This window comes from Phragmites australis, chromosome 14 (genome assembly GCF_958298935.1).
Source record: "Phragmites australis chromosome 14, lpPhrAust1.1, whole genome shotgun sequence".
NCBI classification, from domain to species: domain Eukaryota; kingdom Viridiplantae; phylum Streptophyta; class Magnoliopsida; order Poales; family Poaceae; genus Phragmites; species Phragmites australis.
The window spans coordinates 20,785,014-20,804,370 of NC_084934.1; the positions used below are offsets into that span (position 1 = coordinate 20,785,014).

Below are 19,357 nucleotides of genomic sequence, written 5' to 3' on the forward strand. Positions count from 1 at the left end.
CAATTTATTTCAAATTCCAAATAAATCTCAAAGGCCCAACCAATTGGAGGTAGGCGTGTATATTTTAGTCCCACCTTACTAGAGGAAGTGGATAGAGATCAACTTATGAGGAATTGTCTCCTCCATCTATTTAGCATGTGTGGATGAGAGGACTAGGATAATATGCGCGCGCTCACTCGCTTCGCCTTGCCTCGTCAGACCATGGCCGTGGCCGAGGTAATGGCATGACTGCACGATATCTATGTGAATTTTTCACCAAATCGAGTCTAGTTGTTTACGTAGGTGCGGCCTCCTTTTGCAGTTTTATTATTTTTGATACATGGGTAAACATATATATATATATATATATATGGAAATTGTGTGGGTTAAGAATCCGATCGTGGCACGTAATCGAGCCCGATCATCGCACTTCTCAATTATATATCTGCCAGCTATCGCCACAAAGCATATACGCAATTAGGGTTTTACCTATTTTCTCTCTGCCGTGTCATCGCACATAGCTATTCCTTCCTGCTGCACCAGCGTACACTGACGAATGGGAGAGCAGATCTCCAGAACCCATCACTCTTGGGATCCTGTAACGCGAGAGGGCGAATAAGGTTTTTGGGAAGTGCTCGGCGCACAATGCTCACGATTTGCTTCCTTTACGTCCTCTTCGTTGTCATGGTGTATCGCTATCACGGGGGCTTCTGTATCTCACGTTATCATCGAGTGCGTCCACTGCGATCTATGATATATTAGATACCTTTTCGAGAAGCTTGTCGGGCTTGTCGAGACCTCATCAGGGCTCATCACATCTTGTCAGAATCCTTCTCGGAAACCTAGTCAGGTCTAGTCGGGAATCATTAGACCTAGTCAGAGCTTGTTGTTTTCATCTATTCTTATTCATATTATATTTAGGAACTAAATTAAACTAAATCTATAAGTGCTATTTTTCCAACTGTTTTCACCTCCCCTCGGTCTTGAGTACGACAACAAGGTGCTCCCCTCCATCGTCAATGAGATGCTTAAGGTCGTCATTGTGCAGTTCAACACCAACCAGCTCGTTACCGAGCGCCCCCAAGTCTACGTGCACGTCTACGCCTCTACCTGCCTACCCGATGGGTGGGAGTTTGGTGCTACGGGGCCCGCATCACTTCCCACCTGCTGGATGGGTTGGATGTACTTCTCACCCATCTAACGGGCGGGAAGGGCCTCTGCTGCCCTCCATCCATTGTGGCATCCACATAACTACTTGACTATTCAGTGGGTAATTTTTACTTTCCATCCACTAAACGGGTGGGAGGAGTCTATTTCTAAAAAAATGGTTGCATAATTTTGTAATTGTTCAAATAAAAATATAGAAACATGACTTGTGGCTTAGAAAAAAGCCATTGCTTGGGCTTATGGCTTTTTTGCTTTTAAGCTGAAGCATGTTGAGATGAACCATGACTTAGCATTTGTGATGAGCAATTGACAAGTTGATTTAGAGTTAAGTTGAAATGTGGGGAATAGGGATTGCATGAGCATGTTTATGTCTCACAATGCATGGTTATTATTTGTGACTAACCAAAGTTGGTTGTAGGAGAAGACAATGTGTTTTCTTATCTTATGGTGTGTAGGTCAATAGAGTCAACTAGTCGATCAACGGCGAGAGGACCAGGACTAAACGGGAGGCTTAGGGCTAGATGGTCGGCATGTCGAGTGAAGTCAAGAGTGATCCACATCGTACATGTGAATAGAGAAATAAGCACATAAAGTTTGATGAGGACGACATGTTAACTAAGTCAAAGCAAGTCTAGAAATGCTTTGAGCGGAGGGTATTATGAGATGTCTAGAAATGCCTAGTAAAGAGAACCGAACTGGATGGACCGACCGGTCCATATTGATAATAAACATGAAACGAGTAATGAATTTATATATGCTCGGTCGGACTGCGTGAATTTTCTTCCATTTTCTCACAGAATACTAATTATCTTATACGAAACTCCTGTGAAATTCCTATGTTACAGACATGCATATATATATATGTTAAATCTGAGTGCATATATAATATTAACATGCATGTTTGAGTTCTCGTCGGAGCTGCGATTGACTGTTACTAGTGCTGCCTTCTTTTTACCGCTCCATTTTGCCCGTGCATTGTATAAAACCAACTACTGACATCGAAATAATGTAGCACACACTGACTAGTCAATAAGTCAAGCATGCATCGATCGAATAAATAAGGTTACCTGCATCTTGCAGATAGCAAAAAATATCCCTTGATTATTCTAAAGAAAATGAATCGCTTATTGATATTACTATAAAAATTATTTTTCGGGACACTTAAAGTATCTTTTTACAGATAGCTCATATGACAAAACTATTTGAGCTGGTCTCAAAAAGTTTTGGACCGTTTGTGAAAATAAATTTCTACATACGATCGCTTATGACAACCACTCAAAAAATAGGATAACTACCGCAAGTAAATCTTTATATGTATTGTCTAGGTAAAATATTATTTTTAGAGCCGATTTCTTATATGAACCATTTCTACAAATGAGATAATTATCATAAGCGGTTTCTTATATGAACCACCTGTGTAAAATGTTATTTACAGAGACGATTTTTTATGTAAACTGCCTCTGAAAATAGGATAATTTTTACAGATGGTTTTTAACGTGAACCGCCTCTTATAATGGATGACATATTATCTTAAAAAATTATAATTTTTTCATACGAGGTCAGATGAGGACAAACTTTATATAAAAATTGTAGCCCTTGACAAGATATACAACTTTGTAGTTGAAAATATTTTTATTTTAGATAATTTAAATATCCAAATAATTATTTAGAGTTTTAGATAGAAGATATGAAAAGAATTGCATATACTATTAGTATCACTGGTACTTTTGTAGTGGGATGGTAATGATGTATCACGCGAGCTGAGAGGTTTTGGGTTTGAGTGCCATGAACTGCATGCGTGCGTATTTTATGTGAAAAATCACGTGACTTGTGACTTATGACAGCGTGACCGCATGGTGCCTGATTGGGGCAAAAAAATTCAATTTTTCAGGCAAAAAAACGTTGATTTGAGAACCGATTATCAAATGCGGTTTGTTTAAGGAACCGCCTGTAAAAACTATTACTAGAGATAGCCCGCTTAAGGATCCTCTGGTGAAAATATATTACTATAGACGGTTTCTTAAGTAAACCAACTTTAGTAATAGATTTTTACAGGTAGTCTCTTTTGCGTCTGTTAAAATTGTACATTTGCACAATCTTTCGACTCGAAACGGTTGGTTAAACGGCTATAAAAATAGGTTATCGTCCACTTAAAAACTGTTTCTATAATAGCCTGATTCGCCCTGGCTGCTGCTACCTAACCATAGGATCTGAATGCACTCTTGTTAATTGCTACAGCAAAAACCCGAGACTTGCCCAGCATGTCTAAGCTTTATTGACTATAATTGTTACATAAAAAGATATAACCGTATAAGAATTCATTTTAATCTTTGCATGATAAGGATATACAGCCAATCCAAAACCAAAAGGTAAAAAAAAAGTATAGTAAAACAATGTTGAACAAGAGTAAAAAGATCCGAAGCGAGGACTATGGTGAAGAGGATTCGATCCGAAGTCTAGAACCGAAAGGTAAAAAGAAAAAGTATAGTAAAACAATGTTGAACAGGAGTAAAAAGATCTGAAGCAAGACTATGATGGATGAGCTTGGATCCAAAGTCTAGAATATCATTTAAAATAGATAAAGAACTCCCTGATCACTCGTTCTAACTGTACACATGCTGCCACCTATGTCGATGAAATTTACTACTCACTCAAGTCACATATGCTAGATGGTTTGGACGATGATTCGTTTAAACTTTTATAAATCTAAGTTAATTTTCAGTATTTGTCCTCAATTTCTAATTCGTAAATTCTGTGTTTTACGTCCGACAATGTTTCCTCGGTCCAGCGGGGTATGGTCTTCAGGTTCCATCTTCACTTGAATGCTTTAACTGGATGATGGCTTTTAAAAAAATGGTGTGCATGGCCTGCATGCACAAATTTGGCATCATCTCTTATCTCCTGAGCTCAAACCAGGCATTCTCGACTTTTGTTATATATAAACTTCTTTCTGTTAACATAACGACTGTATTAGATTTTTGTTATATGTAAACTTCTTTCTTTTAAAATAAAGATGGTCTATGTTGTTCCCGAGACATTTTGGAGCGATTACCAGCCCTAAAATTCTCAAGACATTCATACATATTCTACGTCGACCTAAGCCGACAAACTCTTCTTTCCAATGCTAGTAGCTAGCGAGAGGGCCCCACACACACATGGGACGTACAATCTTTGATGTACTATTTACATCCAATTTTATACGTGCTCTTCGATCTATATATGTGATCCTTCATGACTTGCCTTTCCCTGATTCTGCATACGTCTATGCAATGCTTGCTCTTGGTCATGCCATTGACGCATGCTTCCGTGGTTGTTGGAGACGTACAAATGGGCATCCGGATGGTAAAAATGGGCAGCATAAGATGAGACTCCAATGCAAGTCCATCCCCTCTACTCGATCATGTTGAAATATTGATTTCACCATACCAGTACACATAATGACATAATCTCTGCATTTTAACTCCAGTTGCGACCCCCTCCGTCCATCTATATAAATAAAGTGTATTTTATTTTAAAAAGTTAAAATTTGTAGAATTTAACTAACAATTAGTTAAATTATATATACGCTTAGTTTACAAAAGTTATATTAGCACTTGAAAATATATAGTAATAGAAATTGAAAATCTATTTTTGAAAAAAAAATAATCTTAAATACGGTTTACATACATGGATGGAGAGTACTGCTGAGCAATAATTAATTAGGTATTTTGTTTAGACTACCCCTATACAGACATGTCATGTGATGCTCAGTTAGGTATATTACCAACACTATTGTAAAAATCATCATCAGTATCGATTTAAAATTATTATCAGTAGTGTAAGTTTTAAACCGATACTGATTACTTGACACTGATAGTCAGTGACAGATATAGAACCGGTACTGAAAATCACTATCAGTACCGGTTGAAGCTACCAACCGGCGCTGAAAAAAACTTTTAAATTTTTTTTTACGCGACCAAGGACACCCGACCAGATGGTGCCCACCCGAACACACTCAACATTCGCAAGTCATGCGATATTCACTCGCATATGTTAACCAAGACTCAAACTCAAGACCTCATAGCATGTGCACACGTATGACTCGTTTAACCATCTCAGCTATCGTTCGTTCGTGAGCATAGTAGCACAATAAATCCTTTTGATATCTTCTGACTGAACGTTTGAATGGCTATTTGGATATCTAAATGATCTAAAATGAAAAAATTATCAACTAAAAAGTTGTACATCTCGTCGACTTCTACAATTTTCATATAAAGTTTTTCCACATTCGACTTTATGTGAAAAAGTTATGAATTTTTTAATATGAGCTATCATCAACCATTGCTGCAACTATATTATAATTATTTGGGTATTTAAATGATCTTAAATTAAAAAGTTTTCAACTACAAAATTATAGACCTCATCGAGAGCTATAATTTTCATATAAAGTTTTTCTCCATCAAACTTCGCGTGAAAAAGTTATGAATTTTTTAAGATGAGCTATAACAGTAGCAATCTTCAATATCAGTTCGTAGTTAGAATCGGTACTGATACTGAATATTAGTACCGGTTTGTATCTAGAATCGACACCGATACCATCACTATCAGTGATTATCAGTATCTATCAGTACTGGTTCTGTGCTCTCAGTCATTGTTCATGCATAAAAATTTAATAACAGATACTAATACATCTTTAGTGTCGATTATTATTGAAAGGGTAACGCTAAATATGTGATATTTTGAGTAGAGCTGGCTCATCGCGTCGTCATCACACTGACAACCCTGTCCCACATGCAGCCAGAGTGGCAGTTCCCTCGATCGACTGCACCTCGCACGCCGTAGTCCGACGACCTATATAAGCCCGGCCAAACAGTGGCCTCTCCCAGTCTCCACGGCAGCCGTTGCTAGCTAGTCGCGCGCCATGGACTCGACGACCCCGCTGCTGCAGCCTGCCGCGAAGAAGGAGCCGGCGCCGTCGTCGCACGGGGGCGGCAGCCGGGAGCTGGAGGCGATCCTGAGCGACGCGGCGGCGCCATGGGCGCGGCGGGCGTGGGAGGGGGCTAGGGTGGAGCTGCCGCTGCTGCTGCGGGTGGCGCTGCCGGCGGTGTCCGTGTACATGATCAACTACGTCATGTCCATGTCCACGCAGATCTTCTGCGGCCAGCTCGGCAACCTCGAGCTCGCCGCCGCGTCGCTCGGCAACACCGGCATCCAGGTCTTCGCCTACGGCCTCATGGTACGTACGTGCCCTCACGGGCATTAATCTCGTGCGCTGCGGTTAAGATCGAGGTAAAAAAAATTGTATTTTACATATAATTTATGCTAAAATTAGTAGTCAAAGTACTATCCAACATCCTCATCGAACTATAAAAACATTCACTTCAACCCTTTAAGGAATAAAGGTGTTAAAGTAAATGGTTTTAATTTGCAGGTCTGAGTTGATTTCAATATATACTTCGACGATGAGTAGGGATTTAAACGAACTTTTCTCCTATGAAAATTAATAAGAGCATGTTGATATGCAAGTAATGTTGACGATGACTCTCTTACGTCATTCTTGTAACAAAAATCTCAATACGACAATACCTAGGTATCTATGATAGTAGTTACTTTGGCACTATTGGAGTGTGGGCCGGGGTAAATTGGTCATTCCACAGGCAGAGATCTCCATGCGAGGGTTGTTGGGTAAGGGATGGTTGATCATTGATTCGAGCTATTGCTGCTGCTCTGCAGGCGTGTCTGTCCATGTGCAAAATGTACCGCTCGCAGTAACAAATTGAACACCATCTAATCCTTTTTTTGGCGCACAAACACCATCTAATAATTCAGCACGCTGCTAAACCAATATATGCAAGTTACTCACTGAACATACGCGGAATAAATTGCAAAAAGATCATAAAACATTCGAAATTAATCGCTTGCTCTTTTCTGCAAACTTCGATTCATTATTTGATTATTTCCTCACGGTCATCGTTCACCGATCTCGACGTAACATGCACGAATCTTGCAGCTCGGGATGGGCAGCGCGGTGGAGACGCTGTGCGGGCAAGCCTACGGCGCGCACAAGCACAGCATGCTCGGCGTGTACCTGCAGCGCTCCGTCGTGCTCCTGGCGGCCACCGGCGTGCCCCTCGCCGTGCTCTACGCCTTCTCGGAGCGCGTCCTCATCCTCCTCGGCGAGTCCGAGCGCATCGCCAAGGCGGCCGCGGTGTTCGTGTTCGGCCTGATCCCGCAGATCTTCGCGTACGCCGCCAACTTCCCGATCCAGAAGTTCCTGCAGGCGCAGAGCATCGTGGCGCCGAGCGCCTACATCTCGGCCGCCACGCTGGTGCTCCACCTGCTGCTGACCTGGCTTGCGGTATACCGGCTGGGCCTGGGCCTCCTGGGCGCGTCGCTGGTGCTGAGCCTGAGCTGGTGGGTCATCGTGGCGGCGCAGTTCGCGTACATAGTGACGAGCCCGCGGTGCAGGGAGACGTGGACCGGGTTCACCACGCAGGCCTTCACCGGCCTCTGCGGGTTCTTCAGGCTGTCGGCGGCGTCCGCCGTGATGCTGTGCCTGGAGACGTGGTACTTCCAGATCTTGGTGCTCATCGCCGGCCTGCTCAAGAACCCCGAGCTCTCCCTCGACTCCCTCTCCATATGGTCAAGAACTGGATTGCTTCTTTCGCTGGGCATTGAATCTTGCTTAGTTTAGTTTGGGCCACAATTTTGCTGACTTTCTTTTGGGTTTCTTTTGGCAGCATGACAGTGAACGGATGGGTGTTCATGATCTCGGTCGGGTTCAACGCCGCGGCGAGGTGCGCTCCGCTCTGACCTGTTTGAGTTGTTTCCGTGCGATCGTTTTGAAGTGAAGCTGGCTCAACTGTATCCGTGCAGCGTGCGGGTGGGGAACGAGCTGGGCGCGGGCAACCCGAGGGCGGCGGCGTTCTCGGTGGTGGTGGTGACCTCGCTCTCGCTCGCCGTGGCGGTGGTGTGCGCCGGCGTCGTGCTCTGCCTCCGCGACCAGCTAAGCTACTTCTTCACCGGCGGCGAGGCCGTGGCGCGGGCGGTGTCCGACCTCTGCCCGCTCCTCGCCGTCACGCTCGTCCTCAACGGCGTCCAGCCCGTCCTCTCCGGTGAGTTCTTTTCACGTACAACTACTGTTCTCTCTCTGATCAACCTGCACGCACTGCACGTACATGACACGTTGACATGGCCGCAAATTGAACTGATGCATGCATATTGTTTCGCGATGATCGAAGGCGTGGCGGTGGGTTGCGGGTGGCAGGCGTTCGTAGCGTACGTGAACGTCGGCTGCTACTACGTCGTCGGCGTGCCGCTCGGCGTCTTCCTCGGCTTCTACCTCGACTACGGCGCCAAGGTAAAGTAGCCAGCCAGACGACGACAGGAAATCCTGTGATCGATTTGTGAATCTAGAGTTCAGTAGATCGCGACGTTATTTGGTTGAAACAATCCTGGCTAGCCTCATCACGTGATCATGTGATACGCGATGGAATTGTAAATTGCAGGGCGTTTGGAGCGGCATGGTGATTGGGGGAACCCTAATGCAGACGCTCATCTTGCTGTGGGTCACCTTCAGAACCGACTGGAACAAGGAGGTGATCGACTGACTCGATGCTATCTATACATAATACATGGCATATCGATCGCCATTGACACCATCTCGTGAAGCTAGATTAGGTGTCAGATTCAGATCGAGTCACTCCGACCGATATAGCCCGAACTGAAATGTTTAATCTGCTGCATTCTGAGCTGCAGGTGGAGAAAGCCAAGGCGAGGTTGGACGAGTGGGAGGACAAGAAACAGCCTCTCCTAGAGGATTGAAGACCTAGCTAGATCACGACGCAACGCTCGCACGCAGTGATGGACTTTTTGATGATCAGATCAGAGGCGGGGACGTCATTTGGATTTTAGAGCATGCGTATTATGCATGGCGATTGCCCCATGTTATGCTTTGCATATTTTGAACGAGCAGTACGTCCAATTAATAAAAGAAACGAATCTCTATGTTTTTTTTTAAAGAAAGGTGATGTTCTAAAAGAGAATGAATTATGGCACTTAGAAATCTAAATTAAATTGAATCTAAAAATTTCACAAGATAAATCTATCTCAATTTATATCTAAATATGTTTTAAATTTATCTACTCTACCGCTTAAGAGGATTGTAACTTACTCTAGTAAGGTAAATTGCAAGTATGTAAATGCGAAAACGTAAATAGAGTAGAGAAATAAACTCGGTATAAAAGATTTTTATCTTGTGGTATTAATAGCATGAATGTCACTCGTATTTCACGTTGAAGCTTCATAAAGAATATGCTCCCGGTCGGCACCCGGTCACAACTCTTGAGCAACCAAGCCACTAAGTCAAGGCTTCAAACCGGATGAGCTACCAAGCCACCAAGTCAAAATCTCACTACTAGTCTCTCTTCCGATCACTTACAAATTGATCATTTCGGAGCTTGAGCCATCAAAGCAAGGATCTTCACGTCTCCATACACATGTCTTGCCATCGCTTCACACCAAATCAGAAGGTCAACAAGCTTGAGCCACCAAGGTTTAAGATGCTGGCGAGTCACCAAGACTCCAAGGTACCGATGTACCACTCGGTACAAGTTAGGATCACTCCTTGATTCATTCTTTAAGCTACAACACCTAGCTACAACTCACTCTAGACCTATAAGCACTAAACACTATCTAATCTTGTGCTTAATCACCTTGGATAATCACTTTAAGCATTTTGGTGGCTTAGATATCTTCTCAAGGGTATATGAGTTTTCTCTAGACTCTAGCAGCATGTCACACTTTCAAATGATTGAGTGGAATGATATTTATAGTTTCAAACTCGCCAATTAGCTATTTTCTCAATAGCTCAAAAAAAAACTGTTAACACTAGATGATCCGATGAGAACAGTAGTACTAACATCGGATCATCCGGTGAGTACAACCATAGAAAATAGCTGTTGGAACTCCACTCAAAGTCTCTGTGAACACCGGACACTCCGACGTGCCTTCAAATCCATCACCGGACCTTTCGGTGAGTTATCTTTAGCCACCCGAGCATTTGCAGCCTCTCTGTATAAAATATTTTAGTGCATTCATCTTCAGAGCACCGGACCTTTTAATGGATTGTTCTTCATTCTTTAACAGTTGAAGTCGCATTTACAAGAAATGCTCTGGTGCTATAATTTGGTGTGCACAAACCAAGCAACGAAACATCCTATGGGTTTATCTTCAATCTTCTGCACTTGCATTCTTCTCTACTGGAAGTGCTCCTATGTTACCCAATGCATATCACCGAACTATACGGTGAGGTCCTCATCTTTTTCCCCCTTTGTCAGAAATCAGCTGAGACGCCTTCACGAATTAGCTTTGCCTCGATGCAAGTTTCGAGATGGTGCCACATACTCCTTCAATCCTCCCATAGTTTTAAAGCCCATTCATGAAACTCTTTGTACGCTTCTCAAAGCATGACTTACTTACATCTTAAGTAAGCGCTCTGATGTCGACACGTATACTCCGTCTTGTGATCTTAACTGCTGATAAGTATCTCCCGCTCCCGATCCCTTGGGTCACCTTGTCACTTGCACTGGCATCCATTTCCTTTGACTTTGTCAACACCACGTTTTCATCCTTCATTTCATACTTTACTTTTCATATTTTGCTTGATCTCCACGTGTACAGCTAGAATCACACTTTACTCCACTCGGCCTCCTTGATCGTCTGGCACCAAGCACCCACTAGCCCCGATCACACACCGTCGACCGCCAAGTTACATATATCATTTACACACCATGAGACAAGCAAACACATTTATCTAACTCTAACTCCAGTTAATACATAATCAAAATGCTCAAAACAAGTTCAAGCAATCCAAAACTCGATAAAATAACTCGATAACTTTATCGATCACTCATTACATATAAATTAAAATATATTTTAACTTTTTTCTCAACACCCCCCCCCCCCCCTCCCAAGAGAATTGTTTCCCTGAAATCCTACGAGCTCTAGAGAACCTCTTGCATTTGTAATCACGTTTAGAACAGTATTAGATAGATAAAAGCTGTGGAGATGCGAAAACAAGGGAAGAGACATGGACAACTTTTGTACTAGCATGATGATGGTCACTTGTCACCTGCCACGGTTTGTCCTCACCTAACATGTAATACACCGATCGAGGTCTGCTACCACGTCACAATTCACCAGATAGCACCAAAATATCTTGCAATCCTATCACGGACTGACAGTGACTCAATCACTCGCTCAATCGATGGGTCGGGCTGGTGACCACGCCAGCGCCGGCGCGGCCGACGGCCGGCTGGAGGCGTTGCTCTCCGGCGCCGGCGCCGGCTCGGAGGAGCCGTGGCTGAGGCGCATGGCGGCGGCGGCGGCGCTGGAGCTGCGGCTTCTCGCGCCACTGGCCGCGCCGGCCGTGGTGGTGTACATGCTCATCATCGTGATGTCGTCGGCCACGCAGATCTTCTGCGGCCAGCTCGGCAACGTCCAGCTCGCCGCCGCCTCCCTCGGCAACAACGGCATCCAGGTCTTCGCCTACGGCCTCATGGTACGTAGTACGCACTTGCATTGTACTGCATCACCGTATAAATGTGCGTATATATAATTGCAGTATTACAGTGTACGTACGCACCCGTACGTGCGTACACTCACCTGTACACGGACACGTACCTAGCTAGCTTAGCCAAGCTGAGGCCGTACGAGCTGACGTGCATGCATGCGCAGCTGGGGATGGGGAGCGCGGTGGAGACGCTGTGCGGGCAAGCCTACGGCGCGGAGAAGTACGAGATGCTGGGCGTGTACCTGCAGCGCTCGACGGTGCTGCTCACGGCCACCGGCGTGCCGCTCGCCGTCATGTACGCCTTCTCGGAGCCCATCCTCCTCCTCCTCGGCCAGTCGCCGGAGATCGCCGCCGCCGCCGCCGAGTTCGCCTACGGCCTCATCCCGCAGATCTTCGCGTACGCGGCCAACTTCCCCATCCAGAAGTTCCTGCAGGCGCAGAGCATCGTGGCGCCGAGCGCCTACATCCTGGCGGCCAGCCTCGCGCTCCACGTGGCGCTGAGCTGGGTCGCCGTGTACAGGCTGGGCCTCGGCCTGCTCGGGGCCTCGCTCACGCTGAGCCTGACGTGGTGGGTGCTGGTGGCGGGCCAGTTCGCGTACATCGTGTGGAGCCCAAGGTGCAGGCACACGTGGACCGGGTTCACTTGGGCCGCCTTCGCCGACCTGCCCGGGTTCGCCGGGCTGTCCGTGGCGTCGGCGGTGATGCTGGCGCTCGAGGTGTGGTACTTCCAGGTGCTCATCCTCCTCGCCGGCATGCTGCCGGACCCACAGGTCGCGCTTGACTCGCTGACGGTGTGGTGGGCACCCGCTTCCTCCTCCTCTTCTTCTCCGTTCAATCTCCATGGACTTTATGCGCTCATCGTTTTGGTTGCAGCACTTCGATCCAGTCATGGGTGTTCATGATCTCCGTGGGCTTCAATGCCGCTGCCAGGTTGGTTCACTCTGCATCTCTCTCGCTGTACTGTTCAGGTCTTCGGGACATATTTTTCTCAAGAACTTGTAGCACAGTATGGATCGAGCTATCTATTTCAGCGAGTCCCATGCTCCATGTCCTGACCGACAGGAAACACACCGAAGATGAAACACTAGATTGCACGGCACCTCACCGTATTGTAGGGACACATGTCTCTGAAGGCCTTCAGTACAGTTTCCTCCATTGCTGCCAAACTCACATGCGCGAGCTGTGTGATCACACTATGCGTTTAGGCTTGAGTCCCATCTTCCATGTCCTAACCGGCAAGAACCCGCTGAAAATGAAATGAAGTAGCTGGACCCAAACACCCCTTAATCAAAGGCACATGCATGACGTTGTTGTTCGATCACCGCTTGTGGAGTGGCAGGTTTTGCGCAATCTTGGTTGGGTTGGCGCTTCAAGAACATGTTAACCTGAATTCACTTCAAGAAATAGTAAAGTGATCTTCTACAGTTTTTTTTTTTTTGGAAAGCCATGATCTTCTACAGTTCACGATCTTGTTTATCTGAATTCTCATCTGAAGAAGTTTGCAGCGTGAGAGTAGGGAATGAATTGGGCGCCGGCAACCCCAGGTCTGCCGCGTTCTCCGCGTGGATGGTCACCGCCCTGTCGGCGTTCGTCTCGGCCATAGCCAGTCTCGTCACTTTCCTGCTCAGGGACAAGCTCAGCTACATCTTCACCGGAGGCGAGATCGTCTCGCGCGCCGTCGCCGATCTGTGCCCCCTGCTCGTTGGGACCATTGTGCTCTGCGGGATCCAGCCCGTGTTATCAGGTGAGGCTTTTCAGTAAGTTTGGTTCATCTGGTTATTGATTCTCTGTGATTTCTGAATGATGTGTTGGCACTGAAAGAAAATTGTATAGTGATGTTTTGTTCTTCCCACTGGTACTGAAATTTTTTGGCTGGACTGACGAAGGCGTGGCTGTTGGCTGTGGGTGGCAAGCAATGGTAGCATACATCAACATTGGATGCTACTACTTCATCGGCCTACCAATCGGTGTTCTTCTTGGATTTAAGTTTGACTATGGCATCAAGGTACGGTTGATTCTCATGCTATCACATTTTATATTTGTTTTCGGTTCATCGGAGATTGCAAAATCACCGTCCATATATATTCAGTTAACTTGTTAGTTGTTTGCAATAGAATCAACTGAGAAACGGTTATGACTTATGAGTACTTGTCCGTAAACCATCTGCTGCAAGTGTGAAAACCCCGGATCATGCATTGCAGGGATTGTGGGGAGGCATGATTGGGGGCACCCTGATTCAAACACTTATTCTGATCTGGATCACGTTCAGGACTGATTGGAACAAGGAGGTAAGCCACCTTTGATGATCATCGGTAACCCCGCGTCGTCATCTCTCTGTCAGATGATTCTCAAATCTATCTCACATACCGAGTCGCATCTAAGTTATGAGCTATTTTAGGGCAATTATTCCATCCAATTCATGCTTGTGTGGCCATTTTAGGCTGTTCAATTAGTCTTCTCTGAATTTTGCATAACAAAATAGTACTTTTGTGTTGTTTTTTTTCATCTGAAATGTAGGTCGAGGAAGCGAGGAAAAGATTAGATAAGTGGGACGACACAAGGCAGCCTCTTCTGGCTAACAAGGAGTGATGATGTCAGGAATGGATGAAGAAGAGTCAATATGCTGCTGCAAGTAGATCCAATCTCCAATATTCTTCAGTGCCATCTCATCTCCCACTGCTAAACTGCAATTATAGACCACTCAATTCAGTAACGTACTAATGTGTAGTTCGGTCAGTTTCGTATGAGATCATGCTGTTTCAGAATTAAAAAACTAATTCTCCTCACCTAATGATACTAATTTGAGGCCACAAATTGCAATGCCTTGCTAATACTCAGTACAATTATGAACCAGAAATATGGCAAGTGGCCTTAGTGAATACTATACTAGAATGAAGCGACTTCAGTTACTAAACTTGTGTTGTCCATGAACCCTAGCATTGACCTGGTTAGAATTAGAAATTCAGCAGGCTGCAGGAGGCAACAGACGAAGAGATAAGTGGACAGACACTAGGACTTTCCTTGCCTCTCAGCCTGTGATTCATGAGAAGCCACGAACCCAGATCGATTCAACACAGATTCGTCAATAGAAAACAAGAGTTGTTTCAACTCTCAACACCTGGACAAATGGCTTGCTGGAATTTCTTTTCTGCAAGGGCTGGCTGCTCCAATGCGCTTTTCGGAAGCCGAAATGCCAAAAAAATATTCAGGCCTGAGACGGCAGGGTTCAGGTGAGCAACGTTAAGCTGGCAACTGCATGTCCACAACAGCATAACAGGAGTGACAAACTGGAAGAGATTGTAGATTGATCCTACCAGTAACTGTTAGGTGCTATTGGACCTTCTCATCCCGAAAGCTAGCACGAGAGGCGAAGCATCGACGACGAACAACGCATAAAACAGCTAAAAAAAAATGTAGGATGACCATAAAAGGAAATGTTTTACCGGTTCGCCAACATTTGGACCTGCTTGAATTTAGTAAACAAAATAATGCCGGTGCTGGTGCTCTTCGGTGATCTCAGGCGATGGGGAGAGTCAGAAGCTGACCTTTTGGCCTTTGGGTGATGCAGAGCCAATAATTTTCAGGCGCGAAGTGAGACATCTAGTGCAGGCCTGCCTAGGTCCGGATGCGACGATCATCATTGTTTATGCCCGTCTCACTAGTTGACTTGCATCAAAGCGTAGCCTTGACATGTTTTGATTAGACAAGAGGAATCTTTGAGTTTGGAAAGGACCTCTTCGGTCGGTTGAGTTTCTGATGTGGAGATGAAAAAGAAAGTGGCATTCAGTGGAGTGGCTCTCTGGTCCAGGAGTTCAGCCAATCCGGAGATGAAGCTTAAAATTGGCTACTGCTAACTTGAATCTCAAACCAAACCAAGCACCATCCTTGTGAACATGGAAGCACATAACTGTTACGGTCACACCGGTACAGTGGTACCTCATAGGTCCGGACCTGATGTTTAAAAGCTAGTGGAAATTTGGAACCCATCAATGGCAGTACACTGCTTCTCTTTGGAGGGAGAAATCAGAAATGGCGAGACAATCAACAGTTCCGCTCAGATGGGAGCACAAAATTCTCCTAGTACTGGAAACCACATTCAGAGCCCATAATTTGTCCTTCATGGATACAATCTGGAATTTTGAGCCGATGAATTTGAAGTGCTATTCTTCCCTCCAAAGAGAAAGAAAAAGGCAAGATGTGACTACAGTTTGCTCCAGAGATGATGTGATCAGTGACCATGCCATCCATCATTCTGGCTCTGTCGTGAGATCGAAAATGCACGATCTTTCAAGAGAGAAAAAAACCTGGAGATGCAGGAAATAAACAATAATTATAAACATTGGCACGGCCTGTCCAACTAACACTCTCAAGATCTCATCAATAATTCCACAAAAATATAAGCTAGAGACAGCCTGCACGAGGCCTACACAGTGCCCATCTCCTGGATATATAACAGGCGCGCATTTCCCAGGCCAGACAGCTGCAAGTAGCTCATAGCAATACCACAGCACCAATCCTCCTCCTCCTCGTCGTCGCTGCCGCCACTACCGCACCATCACAAGATGTTGCTGCTGAGGGCGGCGACGCCGTCCGCGTACGCGAAGGTGGACAAGGTGGACGCCGAGGAGGCGCGGCGGCTCAAGGCGCAGTTCCTGATCCACAAGGTGCTGGAGCAGTCGACGGCGGTGAGGTCGAGGCCGCCGGCTCTAGCGAGGGTGAAGGCGAGGATCGGCGTCCGGCTGAAGAAGATCAGGCTCGCCGTCCGGAGCGTCAGGGTGCGTGCCTGCCGGATCGTGCAGAGGCATCTCAGGAACCTGAGGAGGCTCATCGTGCACGGAGGACACGGGTCAGGGGAGCCTGCAGGGTCTCCTTCTCGTGCTTTCTGAGAGAATTTCTTCTGCTGTTTTTGTTTTGGTTTTTGGATGTATGCTTGTGTGGATCAAAGCAATGGATAATAACATCTGAGCTTTGCTGAGGGAAGCTCTGGATGTGCCTGATTAATTAGGTGATAGATGTTAGAATTATTAGAGTCTATTCATGAAATAATTTTTAATAAATTTTAAAGATCTATATTGTAGATATGTGGTCTATATTGAGACTTATGTTTTATTAGTATCATATTGTTAATGAAGATAGATATGAGATTTTTCTTCTAATATATATGCAAATATTCTTAACTCATTAGGTACACATACAATATAGACTGTTAATTGAGATGTGCCTAAAATTAGGAATGCTCTTATTACAAGAGTCTATATAAGAGTTAAGGTTTTTATCTCTTTCTATTACGTTGTCGTTGTAGTCTACTCTACTCTGGCGTTGGCGTATACCGACGAATGGGAAAGGAGGTCTTCGAAAATCTTGCTCTTGAGATCTTGCATCGGGAGAGGGTGAATAAGTTTTTTTTGAAACGCTCTATGCGACTGCTCAACTTCTTCACCACGACTCGTCTTCCTAGTCGCTTGGGCGCTGTCCGCTATCATCGTCAATAAATTCGACACGTCATCACAGGATCGATCATGCCATCAACACAGTGCAAACAGTATCTTCAGCAAACTCCACAGCGCAGGACCAGTACATAAAAACTATGTTGCTCGTACTTTATTTCCTACAATTCCTAATTTCGAGTATAATATATCTAGACATATGTAGTACTTTCATACACGCGTCTAGATAATACTCTGATAATATGAACATGTTAGTTTATCAGTTTACGCTCATAAATTATTTATAGATTAAATTAAATCTAAAAATGCCTTATATTCTAACAGTGGAATCATATACAATGCTTAACCGAAGAAGCAATGCAGTGCTAAGTTCTTGTTCAGATTTACATTGGTATCTCCTGTTTTCTGGAATCTGGCAATATATTAGTGCGGAAGTCAAGAGATCTCTTCTCCCCTGCTAGTTTTTTTTCTGGATCTGCAGTTTATGTGTGTGCACTCTGCAGTATTTGGAGCAGGACAGACATGATCTGGCAATATATTAGCTTGCTTGATCTGTGCTGATTTGGAGCAAGACAGACATGATCAATGGAAACTACTAACTTGCTTGCTATTTTATGTGTGCAATTCCGAATCTTCGGCTAGTTACTCACTGATAAATCTGTACCATATGTTCAAAGGTAAATCATGAGTATTTTCTGAATTTTGTGTGTTCTTGCTCTTGCACCTCTGGAAGTTAGATAAACAAAACTAGCAGCAAAAGAAGTCATGTGCAAAAAAAAAAGTAGATTTGGGGTCTAACTCATGCGGCTCTTTGGCAATGACAGCTGACAATCGTAACACACTAATTTTTAACTTTTTCTTAATAGTAAAGAATTTTTTGTTAGAAGTGTTGTGCTAGCTCTTAAAAACCCTAGAAAGAAAAACATTAATTTATAAAGCAAATAATTAATTTATGAATTGTTTGTCGCATTCATGTTGGAATAGATGCATTAGGGTTTGATTGTGTGAAAAGTCCCTTTTGAAAAACCCCGAGTGCGTTATTTGGAATTAAAAAGAAAATCAAATGAAGAAAAAAAAAGGGAAATTGGAAAATGTTTTTAAAGGAAAACCTTTCTCACTCTCTCTGGGCCGAAACCTTCTTTCTCGGCCTTTTTCCTTCCTCCCCGCCCGGGCCGGCCTGCTTCTTCCTCTGTCTCCCCGCTTGGGCCGGCCGAAGGCCGCGGCCCAGCAACGCCGGGGCATTTTTCGCCAGCGGCGCCTGGCCGTTTTCCGTTTTCACCCGAACAATGCCTTCTTCTTTCTCCCGCTTGCGCCGGACTCCGCTCGATATCGGATCAAAACCGACGCCGATTCGCCGAACCTTCCTCGTCCGAATCCCAACTGACTCGGGCTTATCCGCAGCCGCATACCCGCCTATATAAACACCCGAGCACCCTCGGTTTATTTCCATCTAAAGCGTGCGCAAGTTCTAGCCCCGCCGCCGCCATAGCCGAGCCACCCCGAGCTTCGCCGCCGCTGTTCCGATGCCCGTTTGCCGTAGCCGAGCCGCGCTTGAGCATCTTCATCGTCTACCGCGTCCGCTGCAGCTTTCTTCATCGAGTTTTGGCCGCCGGAACTCCCTCCCTGACATCGCCCGAGGCTCGCCGACGTCTACCTCGCCGCCGCATGACACCCGAGCCGCGCCGTCGTCGGTATGTGACTAAAACGGAATCCCCGTGCTCCCTTCTCTCTCTGCCGCCGCTCGCCGTCGCCCCCTGTAGCCGGCGACGAGGTCCGCCGCCTCTCCGGCAAGTAGCACCGCCGCGCCGAACGGTCCGCCACCGTTCTCCTCTAGCGCCGGTCGGCCAAAGCCCCCCCCCCCCACGCCGGTAGCCGTTAGATCTATTCTGGACGGCCCAGATTAGATCCCGATACCCCTTCGGCCACCCCATCCCGAGCCGCCACGTGGCACCACTTAAACCCAGTCAGCGCCCCGTCAGCCTGCCACCTCAGCAACCATGCCGACGTGTCATCCCAGTCATCATGCCACGTCAACCGCAACAGCCCAGTCAGCAAAATCAGCCTTTTTCAATACAAAAATAATTCCAAGAATTCCAGAAATTGGTACTTTTGCAATAAAGCCCTGAACTCTTCTGAAATTAGTTAAAAGCCCCTGTCTTTTTGCAGTTTAGTCCCTGATCTTTCTCATAATTACAATTAGGTCCCTCTATTT

At 45.5% G+C, this 19,357-nt stretch overlaps 3 protein-coding genes across 3 annotated transcripts; all 3 read left to right on the forward strand.

The window, feature by feature from the left end:
* Positions 1-6,004: 6,004 nt before the first annotated feature.
* On the forward strand, positions 6,005-9,132 carry LOC133890732 (protein DETOXIFICATION 40-like). The gene is made up of 7 exons (XM_062331248.1): positions 6,005-6,361; positions 7,136-7,767; positions 7,866-7,922; positions 8,002-8,240; positions 8,367-8,485; positions 8,634-8,723; positions 8,884-9,132. The coding sequence occupies exons 1-7, from the start codon at positions 6,047-6,049 to the stop codon at positions 8,947-8,949; spliced, it is 1,518 nt and encodes a 505-aa protein (XP_062187232.1). The 5' UTR covers positions 6,005-6,046; the 3' UTR covers positions 8,950-9,132.
* Positions 9,133-11,183: 2,051 nt separating this feature from the next.
* LOC133890733 (protein DETOXIFICATION 40-like) lies at positions 11,184-14,512 on the forward strand. Its single transcript, XM_062331249.1, has 7 exons — positions 11,184-11,686; positions 11,863-12,494; positions 12,572-12,628; positions 13,204-13,442; positions 13,585-13,703; positions 13,900-13,986; positions 14,216-14,512. The coding sequence occupies exons 1-7, from the start codon at positions 11,393-11,395 to the stop codon at positions 14,285-14,287; spliced, it is 1,500 nt and encodes a 499-aa protein (XP_062187233.1). The 5' UTR covers positions 11,184-11,392; the 3' UTR covers positions 14,288-14,512.
* Positions 14,513-15,596: 1,084 nt separating this feature from the next.
* Positions 15,597-16,790, forward strand: LOC133890734 (uncharacterized). The gene has a single exon (XM_062331250.1). It carries the CDS (start codon positions 16,261-16,263, stop codon positions 16,582-16,584), a length of 324 nt encoding a protein of 107 aa, XP_062187234.1. The 5' UTR covers positions 15,597-16,260; the 3' UTR covers positions 16,585-16,790.
* The last annotated feature ends 2,567 nt before the right edge of the window (positions 16,791-19,357 follow it).